Below are 16,982 nucleotides of genomic sequence, written 5' to 3' on the forward strand. Positions count from 1 at the left end.
CCTGTAGATGACCTATAACAAATTTCCTACAAATCCTATTTCATGAGAAGATTATGACTTCTAACATTCAAGGTCTGTTAATATTTTTTAAAGTAAACTAAAAACCCCTTGACATTTTGATGTTGGTGTTTTGCTGTTGTTAATATTGTTGTTCTGTTAATAATTGTGCAACAGTATAACAACAATATGTATTCACTTTTACAACCTTTTATACTTTGAAATATACAGTGTGTTGAGATTCCAGTGAAATGTATTTTAAATAAAAAGTTGACTAACCGCAAAGTTGACTACTTTTGGCACAAATTGATGTTTTAGGGCTCTACTCATTCCAGTAAATTTGGGGAACATTATTGTGATGGAACCAGGTGTGTGTCAGATGCAGATGTGTTTGCCTTTAAAAGTGAAATATGGTCAAAGGAAGGAACACATGCAAATCTATACTCAGTTCACTAACAACACGCTCTACATCATGCAGAGAACAGCCTGGAAGAATGCTGGAAATCATAATTAACACAGGCAACAGAAGGAAACCATTTGGCCAATGCTCTCTGGCTGAATGTCTGGCCATGCATGCATGAACAAACATGAAAGCACATCTGTGCATACGTTTGCGTTCACACATTTCTGCTGGTACACTGCATTTCACGTGTACTTCCTGTGTTTATGTGCATGTGAAACTGGTTCGCTCATGTGTGTGTACATGCATGTCCCCATTGGCTTTTACATGTCCGGATCAAAGAACAGAGCCTGAGGTGAGAGATGGGAACTCAGGAAACCCACAATCACCCAATCAGGGCCTACCGTGTTGTCAGGTGACACAGCAGTCGAATTACATAATGTTGAGGAGACGCCCTCGCCATGTTATCGATTTGCAGTATATTTGATTCGAAGCAGGTCAGGCTGAGAAGTGTTCTCAGTGGTATAGTTACAATGATCACATGGAGGCCATGCTGTACGGGAGTACAACTGCTGAGGCCAGATTGATTGATACCACATTTTGATCATCAACAATTTTATCTGTCTAAATATAATAATAATAATTGTTTTTCATTCATTAAGTGAAGGTTTATGTGAGACCATTGTGAAGTAACCTTATTGGTAGAAGACAGAGGACCTCAATCAATCACATGGGATTGCACATACCTGCAGGGAACCAGAAGGTATAATCATAAAGTTTCCAAAAGTGTCCACTGACACTCCATCTGAACATTATGCTATCCCTAGCTGAGAGAACAACAGAGCACTGCAGTGTACAGCCCTCTTTCAAGGGCAGTGGTTTCTGTTCCAGCAAGCTTAGAGCTGGTTCAGGTCAGGCTTTGATCAAGTTTGAAACACACGTATGCACACACACAAAAAAAACCCAAATAAAAATAAACAGACCGATGAAACCATGAGAAATGTAGGATTTATTTTTTCAAGAAGCAGAAATAGAGATGCATGCATGATAAAAATAAGTTTGGTTCATAAAAAAGAGCCACATAACCCTTAACAAAAATATTTGGGATCAAATGAGGCTAATCAGCACCAGTCTGTTGGTCATTATCACAGGCCAATCACAGTTTCCCGCCGAAACAGAGCTGTGACAGTCACCTCCTGAACAAGTGTTCTGTGGTTACATTTACATGGCACACACCTGCAATTATGTTACCTATACTGCCATAGTAGCTATCGCCACCTGGTGGTGAGAATGGGGTGAGGCAGTATTAAAGGCATAAAACAGAAGCCAAACATTGTGTTACATAGCCAGTGCACACACAGTACTGTAATGTAAAGGCCTATAAATACTGAATGATATACTCTAAGCCTAACCAGTCTCCTGCTAAACATGCTCAGGTCACCAACCATTACAGACACTCTAGTTTTGAAGAGGTGAAGAAGGCATAAGCCAAAACGCGTCCACTGTGACTGCTGCCCTTGTGACTGCTGTTACATTGAGTCCTGGCCTCATTTTGTCTATATTACATTGGGCCATAGCACCCACAGTTTCTGACTCTTTTGGTTAGTGAGCATGTCTTTCCCTTTGCCACCAACCAATACAGACTCCAATATAAAACTGTGAACTGATATTCCTGGAAGAAAAATCTGAACAACAATAATACAAATAACAGTAACAATAATAATCAAATACACAGGTTTCAGTCAGAGACCTCAATCAGCCAAACGTCTTCAAATGCAAGTGGGGACCTGGGGCTCATTTATTTTATCACTTATTTTATCCTTCCTTGTCTACTCGGTCCTCGACTCACCCAGAAATCGATCGGGCCTGCCATCTTTAAGTACATTACAATGTTCCTTGAAGGCACTAGGAGCAAGGAGCTAGGAGGCTCCCAAAGGATTCTTGACCAAGGAAACACAAGTGCATCCTTTGTGGTATTTTTTTCTGAATTCTGAATTAAATGTACTTGCTCCTTCAAACTTATTCGAAGCCACGTCAGTTACAGGCGTGGCAGATGGGGGGAGGTGGACCCACAGGTCGGTAATTTATACGTCATTCTTTCTGAGAAAAATATTCTGCAAAGGATGTACTCATGTTTCCCTGATAAAAGGCAAGCTTAGGAGTTCCTAACTTCTACTTCAAGCTCCTAGAAGGAACATTTCACGGGTTGGAATGTCCTTAAAGATGGCGGACCTCAATCAATCTCCGATTACGGAGCAAGGAAAATAAAGTGGAAAATAAGCATTTGGAAGGACCCCATGGTCTTTCACAGAGGCTCTTGTGTGCGTACCTTGACCCCTGACCGCAGTCTCCTACTGCCCAGTAAAATAAGGCACGCTCTACTTACAGGTTAATATTAGAAGTACTTGGTAATGATGTATAATATATGTATTGATCCAGGAAACTGTGGTCCACAGACCATAGTCCCTCCTGTGGCACAGTCTGAGTGATATGCTGTTCTCAGCAAAACACGCAGTGGGACATGGTAGTTGTTTTCTCACCGCCGTTGGCCCCAGGATCATGTGGTGAAAGGTTCACAACACATGGAGTTCTACTCTCTCATCACTCAGACGGCACCCTCTACTCATGGACTCGCACTCACCCTTTCACATTCTCTCTCCCTGCTATCGCTGCACTGTTATTTCATAGTAAAAACATGAATTTGTGAAATGGCTGTAGGATGTCTGAATGAGAAGATGAGGTATGTGAGTGTGTATGTCTGTGTGTGCATGAAGCACATGCCTTTGTATACTTCTTGAGGAAACAAAAACATAGGAGGAAAAACTGAGGAAGATACATGCTCACTCAAATTGAATAGAACCACACTGAAGAAAATAAAGACAACTGCAGAAAGCTAACCAAGAATGTACGAGCCCATGAGTGATACGATGCACACCTCAGTTCCCATAGAGAGAAATGAAAGGAAAGCGATGAGGCCATATACCTTGCTTCCTGTTGAGAGTGAGATCGATTTGGCAAGTCTCACTGGCACTGAATTGCTTCCTGTTCAGGGGCAGATGGCAGGTGCGAAAATCACAGGAGCAAGGCTTCCACATGCGCGGTCTCGTCCCATCTCTACTACAGTCCCAGCCAACACAAAACGTTCTCACAATGTTGCTGCCACGAAGTGGCAATGTTATAACATCATTAAAACATTCCAGTAACATTGCGAGAACATTTTGTCTTAGCTGGGGTTTTACAAGTACTACTGTCCACACAGAGCTGCTGTGGGCAGGCCTCTTCTCCAGGTTCTGCGCTGTGATCATAAGACTAAGCTACGCGTTACAGCTTCACTCTTTAACCCTTCTGTCACTTCCTCCGCCTCAGTCCTCAGGCCCCCATGGGTGTCCATAATAATAAAATAATATAAGGTACTAGCATATTCCACTGAATAAGGCACAAGATTGGAGCCCCCTGGTTATATCAGATAACACAAAACAAGAAGAAAGCCCCTATGAGGACACTGTACTCTTTACAGGAGCAGAGTCTGGCCCTGAGAAGTTCTTGCAGCCCGGTCTGGTCTGGTCTGCAGGGTTTGGTTTTGCGGAGGTGTGGCTACACCATGAACTGGGTGTAGCCCTCAGCCCCGGTGACGATCACATCCATCCAGATCCGCATGGCCTCCGGGGATGGTGCCACCATGTAGTACACGCGGTTGTGTGTCTTAACGCTGAACGTCAGCACCGGGTTGGGGCTCTGCGACAGGAAATGACACCTTCAGACGGCAGTCGTTTCACACGTTCACACAGAAAACAGCACTTTGTTAAAAACACCATTACTGTCCGGCAGCCAGCCCTGCTGTCGTTCTCCAGATGGAACAGCCGCAGGGGCCTTGAACGGCAAAAGAGAATTGGGTGTGTGACAAACAAGCACTGGGGAAACCACACGTATTTATAGACAGTTAAGTTGAGGGTGTACACTTGTGACAACTTGCCTCGTCCATGGGTAACACTAGGGACCTTATGGTTCTTTTCAGGGACACAAAATATCTGAATCCTAAAAGGATTCGTTCAACAATTTTGTATTTTAAATGGTTGGCATTTATATAGCGCCTTTATCCAAAGTGCTGTACCATTGATGCTCTCATTCACCCATTCATACACACACTCACACACCAACAGCGATTAGCTGCCACGCAAGGCACCGACCAGCTCGTCAGGAACATTTGTGAGGTGTCTTGCTCAGGGACACGTCGACACAGCCCGGGCAGGGGATTGAACCGGCAACCCTCTGACTGCCAGACAACAGCTCTTACGGCCTGAGCCATGTCTCCCCCAACAGTTTCTGCATGTGCGTGAAGCACATGCCAGTGCTAAGTTAGTGCCAAGATCGAAATTCCCAACAAATATTTACAGTTGTGTGCAAAAATTTGGGCGACCCTAGTCAAAAAGCCTTTTACAAATAATACTTAAATAAACAGAAGAGAAACTGACTTCTCAATGCTACAAAGTTAAACATGACACATTTCTTCAAAACTTTGTGGTTGTTTCGAGGTATGCTTTGAAGGTTTGTTCAACCTTCAACCTCAAATAAACCATACATATGGATAGAATAGAATGGATAGATATTCATTTGTGCTATTAATTGTGCTAGTTAGATTGTTACAAATCAGAGAAGATTAACATTGTGGTGCATGAAGCTAAAGAAATGTTGGGTATTACTGATTACTGAGGGACAAGATTCACGGAATTTTAAAGAAAGGGTTTGGTGGGAGTCAGATGCCAGGGAAATCGTGATGATTTGGGTTGTGGGTTTATGGTAAAAGGTTGGCATTTATATAGCACTTCTATCCAAAGCCTGTACAATGTATGCTTTTCATTCACCCATTCACCCATTCACACACACTCACACACCAAAGGCAATTGGCTGCCATGCAAGGCACCAACCAGCTCATCATGAGCAATTGGGGATTAGGTGCCATGCTCAGGGACAGTTCCAACAACCTTCCGACTCCCAGACCACTACTATTACCTCCTGAGCCAATGTCACGCCATTTAGGGATGGAAGGGTTGTGTCTGTGGTTTTTGGTTTTTTAAATGAATAAAAAAATTCCAAATAAATGATTACGTTCATTCAGTAGGTGGCAGTAATGTACTTCTAAGTTTGCCAACCTCCGTTAAACAAAGATGGAGGAGGACGCTGGGTTGTAAACAGGAGCTCATGGCTGAAGAGCTAGTTTTGTGAGGTGGCATTTTCAACCTCAACCTCAGCTGTGAGACGCCTGTGGCAGGGAATAAAACCAGGCCAGTTGGCTAGCAAAGCAAGCACTGTGTTTTCGGTCCCTTATTTGGCTTTAGCTGCTGCCACTTGCCACAATACCTTGCATTGATACTGTTCTTTTGTTGATTAAAAAAAACCTATTGTAGCACTTTACGCACTACAAACAAAACAGCCATTAGGAAAGTTAGGTTGCAAACCAAGAAGCCATATCATTGCAGTGTACTAATTCAGGGTTTCCAACTTTGTTCAACTGGCTGGAGTAAGATTTTTATGATGTGGGCTGCCTCTTTAGCATGTGCGCATGTACACAACTTCAGAATTATTGCACCCTTGATAAAAAATGAAGACAAAAGACTGTATGTAGTAAACAACACAGATACTGATCAATAGGTTATCTTCACATATAGGAAAACTATATACTCTAATTTCAATATATTTGCTCACATTTTAATGTTTAATTAGGCTAAGTAATCTATTTTTTCTGAAAACCAAAATTATTGGCACCCCTGGTTTAATACTTTTTGCAAACAGCCCAGGCAAAGATGTAACAGGTGTCTTCCAAAAATGTATGATAAGGTTAGAGAAAATATTTGGAGGGATTTCTGACCTTTCCCCATGCAGAAGCTTTCACAATTATTGATATCTCTGGGTTTGCACGTCCCCCGTTATGGGTTGTAAGGCTGGAGACTGACATGGCCATTGCAGAACATGGATGTTGTTTTCACCTATTTCTGTGTTGATTTTGATGTATGTTTGGAATCATTATCGTGCTGGACAATCTACATACAACTTCCGAGCAGAGGCATTAACATTAATAAGAGAGATTGATTAAAGGACTGTCACACCTTTTTGACTTGAGCTTATTTGAATTAAATGCTTAAATTATGTGAGTAGGCATTTTTTAAATCACCGTCAGTGTAGGCGTTTCCTAGGTATGAGGCAAAACCTATAAAAAAACAAACACGTCCAATGATGTCACCGAGAAAGTAACGGGTGCTCAAACTCCACCCATGAACGCAGAGACTGGTTTATGGGCGGCAACCCATCCAGGCGATCGCATAACACTCCAACGAATAATTCCGCATATTGTATCTTTAACATACAGATGTCAGAGAACCTACCTTGACAAGCCTGAGCGATATGAAGACAACTCTGATTGCGCTGAGTTACGGCACAGCTTCACTGCAGCAATCCACGTCAGCAATTTATTGATGCAGCCATCAATAAATCTGACAGCCTACTGTTGTGTTTTGCTAGCTCACTTTACATTGGATGTCAACAGATATGATGTTTTCACTCATTACACCTAAGCAACGATGCTCTGGTTCAGTTGTAACCAGCTAATTTAGCAAACTAGATAGCTCCAATCTCTCATAATTCTTTTGAGAGACTGGGGCTAGCTCGCTACCTAGCTAAATTACAGACTGTGATAACGTAGCCGATATGAATAGCCACCCACTTTATAATTTATATGGAGTTCAAGCACAACAATGAAATTGCTTAATAAATTAAATTAACTATATGGGAATGAAACTGCGATTCTCTAACTTTGACGCTGCCATCGAACGTGACGCGTTGGCTACAATGGAGCCGGTGTCATTAATTACAATGGATTCGATCCCACAGCGTCCTCCAATTCGGCGAAGTCAGAGCTGTCCGTCATATCGCTCTGGCTAGCCAAGTTATTTGAATCAAGGCAATAGGGTGTTACGATAGCAAATGTTGCTAGGTTATCATTCCTATTCTACAGGCAAGGGTATGAAGGCGATGAATATAACGTTACTTGTATCAGGTCAGAGCTAAACTATTATCCTTCATATGACAGTGAATGTAACCTAGGCTAGGAAAAGCAGACTCTGTTAGTTATGTGATCACATGGATGGGTGGCCGACTGGCCGTACATAAACCAGTCTCTGCGTTCTAGGGTGGAGTTTGAGCGCCCGTTACCTTCTGGGAAACACAGGCTGGAGAGTCAGTGGACGTGTTTTGAAGTGTGCCCCATATCTAGGACAGGGCTACACTGACGGTGATTTTAAAAATGCCTACATACATAATTTAAGCATTTAATCCACATAATCTCAAGTCAAAAAAGCGTGACAGTGCTCCTTTAACTAAAATTGTATTGCCTATTCCACTTTGAATTTATTTACAGTAATAGTTAGGGGTGGCAATAATTTTGGTTTTCAGAAAAAAATAGATTACTTAAAATCATTGAAATATGAGACTAAATGTATTGAGATAAAAATATATCGTTTTCCCATATGAGATGTGTTTTGGTAGCGTGACATCTGTGAGCACCATGCCAAAAGCATGAGAGTTGGCAAGCCTGAATAATTAAACATCACGATTAAGTAATTCCAGCCTGGTGTAGACACGGTCATATTAACATTACGAAATGTATATGGATGTACTTTTTTTTTCATTTCGACATTAGTTTCCGGTGTGTATTTCTACAGCACTTGCATTTTAATGGGTAACCGAATTCACTTCTCTCAAATAAAGTGAAATAGAAACGTTAGTGTCTGAGGTGGCCGGTACACGTCCCCAGGTCCCCAGTTGATAGTTGCTGGAACGCTAACTTCCTCATTCGATTAAATAGGCCTTGTTGAGTCCCACCTTTGAGAGAACAATTTGCGGTTGTTCAAGGTTTGTGATTCTTTTGTTGGTTTATTTACATACATGCATGTTTTCTTGTCTAATATATTAGATCTGTTGGTCAGATTTGTAGATACGCTTTTATTTAAGACCATTTTTCACACTGTAAAGGAAATCCCTTTGGTTTAAAGAAAGGGTCCGCTGTTTGAGTTGCAGGCTTTCTGTTTCCCTGATCTTTTGTGTCACTCCCCTATAAAGAGAAGCTGAATCAAAATGTTTTTATCCCTTTGTGTATATTACATTATATGGGATAGTGTCTCTTTTGGTTCTCATGGGTTTATATAGATGAGACATTGTTGCATACGGTCCTTTATTACAGAGAATAAAATAAGTAGCAATAAGTAGCTTTCTTGGCACAAGAATAGATGGTGAAACCAAAATGTATAAAAATACCCTTTAGCAAAAGCTGTGCTTTGACCACATATGAATTATTTTATTACAAACAGAGATAAGAAATAAAATATGAAACCAGAAAAAGCAGAAAAAGACAAGGTGACAGATATTTGAACGGTAGTGTATGTCGTCATGACACTCAATCAAATGCTGTTTGTGGCCTGTATCCTGCTTCAGTGGAAATGCATTGGCTCCCTGCTGTGCTGACAACCAAGCTTTTATCGTCCCAGTTCTATTTCCCTGGCTAGAGAAATCGATGTTTATATTGCTCTCCCCAGTTAGAGAAAGCAAACAATTACAGTTGAAGTGGCCATTTTCCAGTAACAGACGTGAATAAAACATATTTTATCCTTATCTTATAATACCATAATGACAATGTCATAAGCACTTCATAATGTTTCATGACGTGCCATTATGTTTAAACATAAACAGTCATAAGAAGTGTTGAATTTGTCAAGACTGGTGTGTCATATATATTTTTGAGTCAGAGGGCCACAAGTTTGAGGCCTTACCTTATGAGCATTCTTTAAGTGGTCGTAATACACCTCCTCAATGGCCTGGAAGTAGATGACTCCTTTGAGCTTTGCTTCATGCTTATCTGTAAACCAGAAGCAGCAGAGAGACCTGGTCACCTCACACACCACAGAACATCTGTCTCACAGCTTCAAGCAGACTCCCCCACCCACCTTTTTCACATCATGTCCAATCCAGGGGAAATTAAATGCATGTCCATCCAAAATGGTATCCATTAACTCCCACATCAAGACTGTTGCTGATCTTGAGCTCTGGCCTCTCTCAGAGGCAGACCTGGGTCAAAAATGCAAGTGTTCTGGAATCAGATGCTTTTCTACACTTTACTGAGCTTGTCTGGTGTATTGGTTCATATCAAATACTCTCAAAAAGTCTGAATCCCACCTTCCGGTCATCTTGGTTGGCCCAATTACACCAGGCAAGACCAATCTAGCAAAGAAAAGTATTTGAATCCAAAACAATTATGTATTTGACCCAGGTCTGCTCTCAAGTGCACAGGAGAGGGTCTCACCTGTGTAATAGGATAGGGTTCGGTGGTTGCGGTCAAAAACGAACCAGCGCTTCTTCCAGGTCTTGATCTTGCCGCCCATCTTGACCAGGAAGCCACGGCAGGTCTTCTCCGTCAGCAACACGTGGTAGCACGTGTCCGTGCTGTGGCCAGCAGACTCGATGTGAGCACGCAAATCAAAATCGTCCTTCCTGACCGGCAGGTAACGGGTGAGAGGCCGTGACTGTGCGGGTGGAAGCAGAGACAAGGGTGGAAAAACCGGAATTCCAAAAACGCAAATTCCCAACACGCTACAAGCCAGCTCAATAAAAAGAGGATAATAGGTGCTCAACATCCGGGACAAACAGTCTATAGTGAAAGACTCATTACCTGAGCAATTTGACAGGGATTCGCCTGAAAACAAGGAACGCTGGAGCACACAGAGCTCAGAGCAACGGACACTGTTTAATGGAGAGTTATATCTATGACATCTTCCTCAGAGTCCAAGACAGTGCTTAAAGGAAACCTCTGGAATTCAGATAATTCTTACTTAATTGACCTATCAGGCTATTAATAAATAAATTAAAGCAATAATCTTTTTATTGTTTTTATTTGAGTCACTTTTAATTCGCTTTCTGAAGCACTCCCCGGCTTGTATTCTCTTTCTTCGCTTGAAGAATATTCAGGCTCAAACTGGTGAGATAAAATGTGGCATTACACAATATACTTTGGCAGACTTTTACGTACAGTGATCTGTCTTGCTTGTGACTGCAAATTGACACTTGTAATGCAGCAACGGTGAGCAACCATGTGACGTCACACTCCCTTGATGCTTTGCGAACTTGTAAATATGATGCTGCACAGGAAAGATTGGATAAGGCCCTACTTAAGGTAAAAAACTAAAGATTAAAGGTAAAAAAAGATTTGCATTGCTTGGATTTATGTATTCATAGTCTGATAAGTAAATTCATTAGGAATTATCTGAATGCCAGAGGTTTCCTTTAACACTCCCAGTTAGATGTAGCATTTAAATATTTGTTAAAAAAAAAAAAGAGAGAAAAGAATAGAAAACATTGGTCAGCATGGAAATTAAATGTAGACATTTTGTTTTGATTTTTGCATAACTGCGACTCAGACTCTAGTAAGTGGCAACATATTGCGCTGCCAGGGCCACACATTCCTTCCCCTTTTAGATGAAATGAAGTCTAGCTCTCAAATTCAGAGCAGATTTTCCTCATTTGACAGGGTCCTTGTCTGTTTTTTCATAAAAGGTTCACCTGAAATGGGTGTAAATACTCAAAGATTAAAGCTGACAGTTTGCATTTTAACCTCATATTCATAGTATAATTTATGGCGAAAAGGGAGGAATGGAGGAAAATGCTGATATTCTGTCACTGTGCCTTTTCTTTTTACAGCCAGATCGCAAACCACTTTGTCATTTTCATTTCTCCTACAACTAAGTGTATTTGTTCTGTATGTATTGTTTCCTCTAAACGTGACATTTCTGTACAACCATGCTGAGCACAACACAGCACAACAGGCTATATGACTTTTTAACCATATTTTAATGGTTACTATAATTTCTTTATATACCCATTTGCATTGTACACACCAGCACTGATGAGTAAAGATGGTTATACCACTGACCAGGATCTCGGAATCAGCTGGTTTTCATTGTTCAAGTTGGTTTACCAGCTTCACATTACCAACTTGACTAGTACAACTAACACTGCTCATCTTGGATCAGCCATTGATCATTGTGCCTCTTCAGCAGGGACAACTAGCTTTGTTTCAGTTTATACACTGAAGCTGGATGGTCCTATTTACTGCCAATGCCTGATTCTGAAAACATTCTTCCAGCAGATCCAGGTTCTGTTGATAAAATATATTATTTCTCTGACACGGAGCATGAACCCAGGAGTAGGAAACGGGTCCAAAACTTACCTGAGCTCTCTGCTTCTCACGCAGCTTCACCTCCCTCTCGATGAGTTTCTGCCTCCTGCTGGTTTCCTCCTGCAGACGCTTCTCCAGATCCTCCCTGCGTCTCCGTTCTTCATCCAGAGCCTGTTTGCGCACCTCCATCTCATGCTCCTGTGGAGGGGGACACACAGCTAAGCCAGGCATTACATCAACACACATACACCAAATACAAGCATGACTAGAGCACAATGAGATTGCGGCCTCAGAATGTCGTTTGTTTTGACTTTTATTTGGGGGAACTGCTTTGACTCCAAGAGCCAAAAAATGCCTGCTTTCCAGAATATTAGAGGCAGCTGAGGTGAGTTCCGAGCTGCATTCAACAAGGCCAATATTTGCAAGCATTTATCAACATATTCAATTGCTTGTAAACATTTTAATATTATTTTGTTCGCTAACATTAAAGTAGCCAACAGCCTGAAAATGCAGGCCAAATGAGTTGTGTTTGTGCATCTAGACAGATAAAGCACAAGCAAGTTGATAAGTTGTAACTGTTGTAGCTGGTCTAATAAGTAGCTAATTCTCAAGTTCCATTTTGGTTCTTCAAGCTAGCTAGACACCAGTTCACAAACACTGCAAGGCTAGCTACAGGACCTTTGTTAGCTAGATAATTATTAGCTGATAGCAGGTGGCTATTGATGCCAATACTGTAGATAGCTAGCAATATCTCTTTTTTTCTTTAGCTGTCTTTTAATATGCATCCACCTTTATTCAAACTGTGTTAGTGCAAACTAAAGGGAATGTTCATTTAGCAATGAACATACTGTATGCAACATATTATTGCAATGCAACAGTTTAACGATTAATGCAATATTTTGCAACTATTTTTCTATTTGCCATAATAAATGTAATATGTAATAAATGTAATACCAACATAGCAAGAAATTATTTGTGCTAAATAATAATAATTACACCTTCCTATACTGTTTGCATGAGTTCATATCTACATAATAAGCCATCTGATAGCTTACCATTGGTAATTTTATAACCAGCCATTTATTTCTTTGTCCAACATTCTTCTACACGAAATGATAACAAATACATTTTTGCCATGTATACTTAATTTCAAACTACTGATGGTCACAGAATCTCATTACCACTCATGGTCTAACTGTTTTGAATACATTTTTTACAGATGGAAATAGCGGAGACAAACAACAGGAGAAGAAAGGACACAGATACAATTTTTAAGAGAACATAAGAAGTGTTTCCATAGTTTGTGCCAGTACTTTAGTTTAATGCAAATTGACACCTTGTTGAGTTCAATGCAGCTGTGGTATTTTTGACCTGATGATTTGCGTGTGGGGTGAGGGTTTTAGTACAGTGTGTATGTTTGCCTGCATTGTAACAGTGAGAAAGTGTGTGAGTGTGGTTGGTGCGTATGTATGTGTGTGTATGTACAGTATGTGTGTGTGCATGTGTGTGTGTGTGTGTGTGTATGTGTTTGTGTGTGTGGTTGGTGCCTGTGTGTATGTGTGTGTGTGTGTGTACAGCATGTGTGTGTGTATGTGGTTGTGTGTGTATTTGTTAGGCCTAGTCTGGCAGTAGTACCCGGTGCTCCAGGAGCTTGTCCTTCTCAAGCTGGGCCTCCCTGAGCAGCCGTTCCATCTCCTCAATCTTGGCCATGTTGGACATGCTGGTGCTGCTTGGTGAGGAAGAGACATGATCAGAACCCGCAAACACACTCCTCACAGTCCAGCACTCCTCACAGAACCCAGCACTTCTAGAACCCCTCCTAACAAACGACTTGGTTGACGGGTCGCTCAAGTGTACTAGGCTGAGGGAGGGGCAAAAGCTTCCCGTTGTTTCCTCGTGGTGTTCTTGTGCAGCTAAAAATATTCTGAAGTGAAGAACGGCAACACATTTACAATATAAATTATTGTTCAAGTTCCTGTAGTTGTGCAATGAGACTGATAATGATTATTTGCTGTCGCTAGTTAGTGATATATTCTTCTCGGTTGCTAGCTTACCAGCTACCGATGTTCTCTCAATACTAGCAATATCCATCGTGTGCCGTATAAAACTCAGTAGCCTATGAGTATTGGGGTACATGCGACTGATTTTAGTAGGGTAAAATACATATATAATTTTTAAGGTGCTTGTCCTGTACTCTTTAAAAAAAAAAATTATTATGACATGGTATCATATTGGTTGGACAAATATGAAACCCAAGGTTCTGATTGGCTATTGATGGGTGATACCTGTGGAAAGTTAAGCCATGGGAAACTTTCATTGTTCACTTGCCCAGTTGCTTATGTTGCTGGCCGTCACTCATCTTCATAGAAAATGAATGGACTTCCGGCAACTGTTCGACCAAATCGCTCATAGTGTGAACACGGGGTGACACTTCATGGAAGGAAGGGAGGCAAAGATTCACTTGCTAGCTTGGGACCAAAAACTACTCGCAAACAAACTACTTGTCTGTTTTGAAAAACCCGAGTTGACATAATGATATTTTATTCACTGCTTGCCGCAAATTTGTGATTTTGAAGATACTGATGTGTTTTTGATGAGCAACCTCAAACATTTAACCAATGAGAGCAAAGCCTTACAACTTTGGAGACTGAATTCAGATATATGGCTCTTTTATGGTCAGAAATCTGGTAGTGGTAAGTGCCGTGGTGGCGCACGGCTAAGGCATCGGACCTTGATGCAGGCATAAGTTCTACGCAGTTACACACCGTGGGGGTTTGCGCCCCATTCCTGCCAAAGCCGGCACACAAGGGGGTGGCATAATTTGGCCACCGCTCCGACGGTGGGGGGAAAGACTCAGCAGGGAGGGTTGGCACATACAAAAAACGTGTCCCAGACTATTGCGGTCCAGGGCTCGAGACGATGCAGCTTGAAGAAGGCATGTTGATCTCTTTCCGACTGTCGGGGGAAGCGGTCGTAGCAGTGTTTCCTCAACTAACATGGCCGATTGAATTAAACATGGTACACGGTACAAAATCCGAAAGAAAAAAAATGTATCTGGTAGTTATTCATGTCACCACTCAAAAGTCACAGAATATAATCAACTGAGGTCTCATTAACACTTTCTTGGGGAGGTGCAGGGGTTTGGGTGGCGAGCATGTCCGGAAAGTGACAAATGCACTGGGTTGATAAAATATTAATATGATATGATTCATAGTCTCAGTGTTCATGGCGACAATAGCTAGCTGGTTGAGCATGTCTAACAAACACATAAAGAGTGAAGCTCATCCAGACAGTGTGGTCCCAGTGCTCCCACTCCAAAACACTGAGCCCATTAAGTCAAGCGGCAGTTCTGAGAGCAGGCTCTCTTCTACTGTATATACAACCATCTGGGAAACAGCTGTCCTACATAAACCAAACAGACTGTCCAACATTTCAATTGATAAGTTGTGTGTTTGTGTGTTTGTGTGCACACGCGTGTGTGTACACTCGTGTGTGCATGTGTGGAGAAAACGACATCATTGTTACATTATGTTAGTCTTCAGTTGTTTATACAGGTTAATGTGAGAATACAGCGACAACCCACATACATACACGTACATATGAACATACACTCATACACACAGGCATACGTGCATTCATGAAAAGACAAACGCTCATGCACATGCAAAAAAACAAAAACACATACACCATAACATTTCCGGGACACTATGATGATAGCGCATCTTGCACATATTTTCCTTCTTGCTCATTCTCTCCATTTCCATCCCTTTTCTCTCCGTCTCTTTCCTCCCCTCTGCCACCCTGTCCCTCCCTCCTTATCTGTAGGTAGAGCTCCACACAGTTCTTACCAGCATGGTGTGCCCTGTGCGGAAGACATGGTTGGACTCGGAAAGGAGAGAGAGCAGAGGGAGAGAGAAAAAGAGGGAAGGGGAGATGCAAAGAAAGGGAGAGAGAGAGAGAGGGAGTCGCTCTGGTGTGTAACCGGACTCTCAGGCCGCTGGGAGCGAGCCTATATTCACCTAACTCAGCGAGGGGAGAGACCCAGAACCCAACAGACACTTCCTATTAATCCCGCATGCCTGTCTCATTATAACCATACCACTGCCTGGAGTGTGCACAGATACTGTACACACACATACACACACACACACACACACACACACACACAGGGCATGAGACGAAGTAGGTACACATACATGGTCACGCACATACACATGCACAGACGCATTCCCTCTACTTCCCAGATGAGTATGCCACATTTCAGGCCCTTAACCCCTCCTTGCTCCATGGGGGAATGTCCCCTGCTTAGTCTAATCTACTGGAAGTGACTTTGGATAAAAGCATCAGGTAAATAACTAATTATATCATTATTATTATTGCTAAAGAACAGTTGAGCACACAAGTATGCACCGGAGCCAGCCACCATTTAAAAGCAGTCCTTCCTTAAATGAAACAGCGCCTCCCCCCTCACCTGGAGATGTTATCGGGGGAGCAGGCGGAGATGCTGGTGTCCATGCTGTCGGAGCTGTCGATGCTCATGGTGTCGTAGGTGAGGCCGTTGTCTCCGCAGTGGAAGTCCAGGTAGACGTTGGACTGGGAGGCGGTTCGCCCGCACAGCTCGTTCAGCCGCTGCCTGCGCTCCTCGCTCACGTGGTGCTGACTGTGCCCTGAACAGGAGAAACCAGCCTGCGTCACAAACAGGGAAACCAGCCCAGAGAAACCAGCCAGCGTCTCACACACAAACACACAGACACAGAAACCAGCCAGTGTCACAAACAGAGAAACCAGCCCAGAGAAACCAGCCAGTGTCACAAACAGAGAATCCAGCCAGCATCATGCAGGTAAACCAAACAGCATCACGCTCAGAGAAACCAGTCAGTGTCACACACAGAGAAACCATCTAGCATCACGTGTAGAGAAAACAGCCAGTGCAATACAAAGGGAAACCACCCAGCACTAGCACATGTCACAAAGAAACCACATGACGTTACAGAAAACAAAAACTAATCTCCAGCACCACACATAGCTAAGCCACTGTGCATCACACAGTGAACAAATATAGTGTCATAATCATTCACAATGCAATACTAACGTTTGATGAAAAATCCAGGCAAAGGAAGCATGAATTTTCTGCTACTATACACAAAACAAATTATGTCTGCATGCGCAATACTCCTTGGTAGGCCACCTCGATAGGTAGGTAGGATGTGAGATATGAGAACACTGTCACGTTTCAGGTCTGTCTTGCCATGTTTTATGTTTATTCATTTTGTCTTAGTCACGTATTGTCTTATCATGTATTATGTTAGTCAAGTTTCGTCATGTTGTTTAGTTTATTTCTTGTTACGATAAATTGTCTTGTCATGT

At 42.1% G+C, this 16,982-nt stretch overlaps 1 protein-coding gene across 2 annotated transcripts in view; it reads right to left on the reverse strand.

Annotated features, from left to right (window-relative positions):
• Positions 1-1,389: 1,389 nt before the first annotated feature.
• Positions 1,390-16,982, reverse strand: part of phldb2b (pleckstrin homology-like domain, family B, member 2b) — an 85,053-nt gene continuing 69,460 nt past the window's right edge. For both annotated transcript variants that reach the window (XM_061238645.1, XM_061238644.1), the window contains 6 exons: positions 16,087-16,282; positions 13,251-13,341; positions 11,667-11,813; positions 9,747-9,966; positions 9,217-9,302; positions 1,390-4,132 (listed from right to left, as the gene is read on the reverse strand). In XM_061238645.1, coding sequence (XP_061094629.1) covers positions 3,992-4,132; positions 9,217-9,302; positions 9,747-9,966; positions 11,667-11,813; positions 13,251-13,341; positions 16,087-16,282 — 881 coding nt within the window. In that variant the 3' untranslated portion in view covers positions 1,390-3,991. The remainder of the gene's footprint in view (positions 4,133-9,216; positions 9,303-9,746; positions 9,967-11,666; positions 11,814-13,250; positions 13,342-16,086; positions 16,283-16,982) is intronic.

This window comes from Conger conger, chromosome 4 (assembly GCF_963514075.1).
Source record: "Conger conger chromosome 4, fConCon1.1, whole genome shotgun sequence".
Lineage (NCBI taxonomy): Eukaryota > Metazoa > Chordata > Actinopteri > Anguilliformes > Congridae > Conger > Conger conger.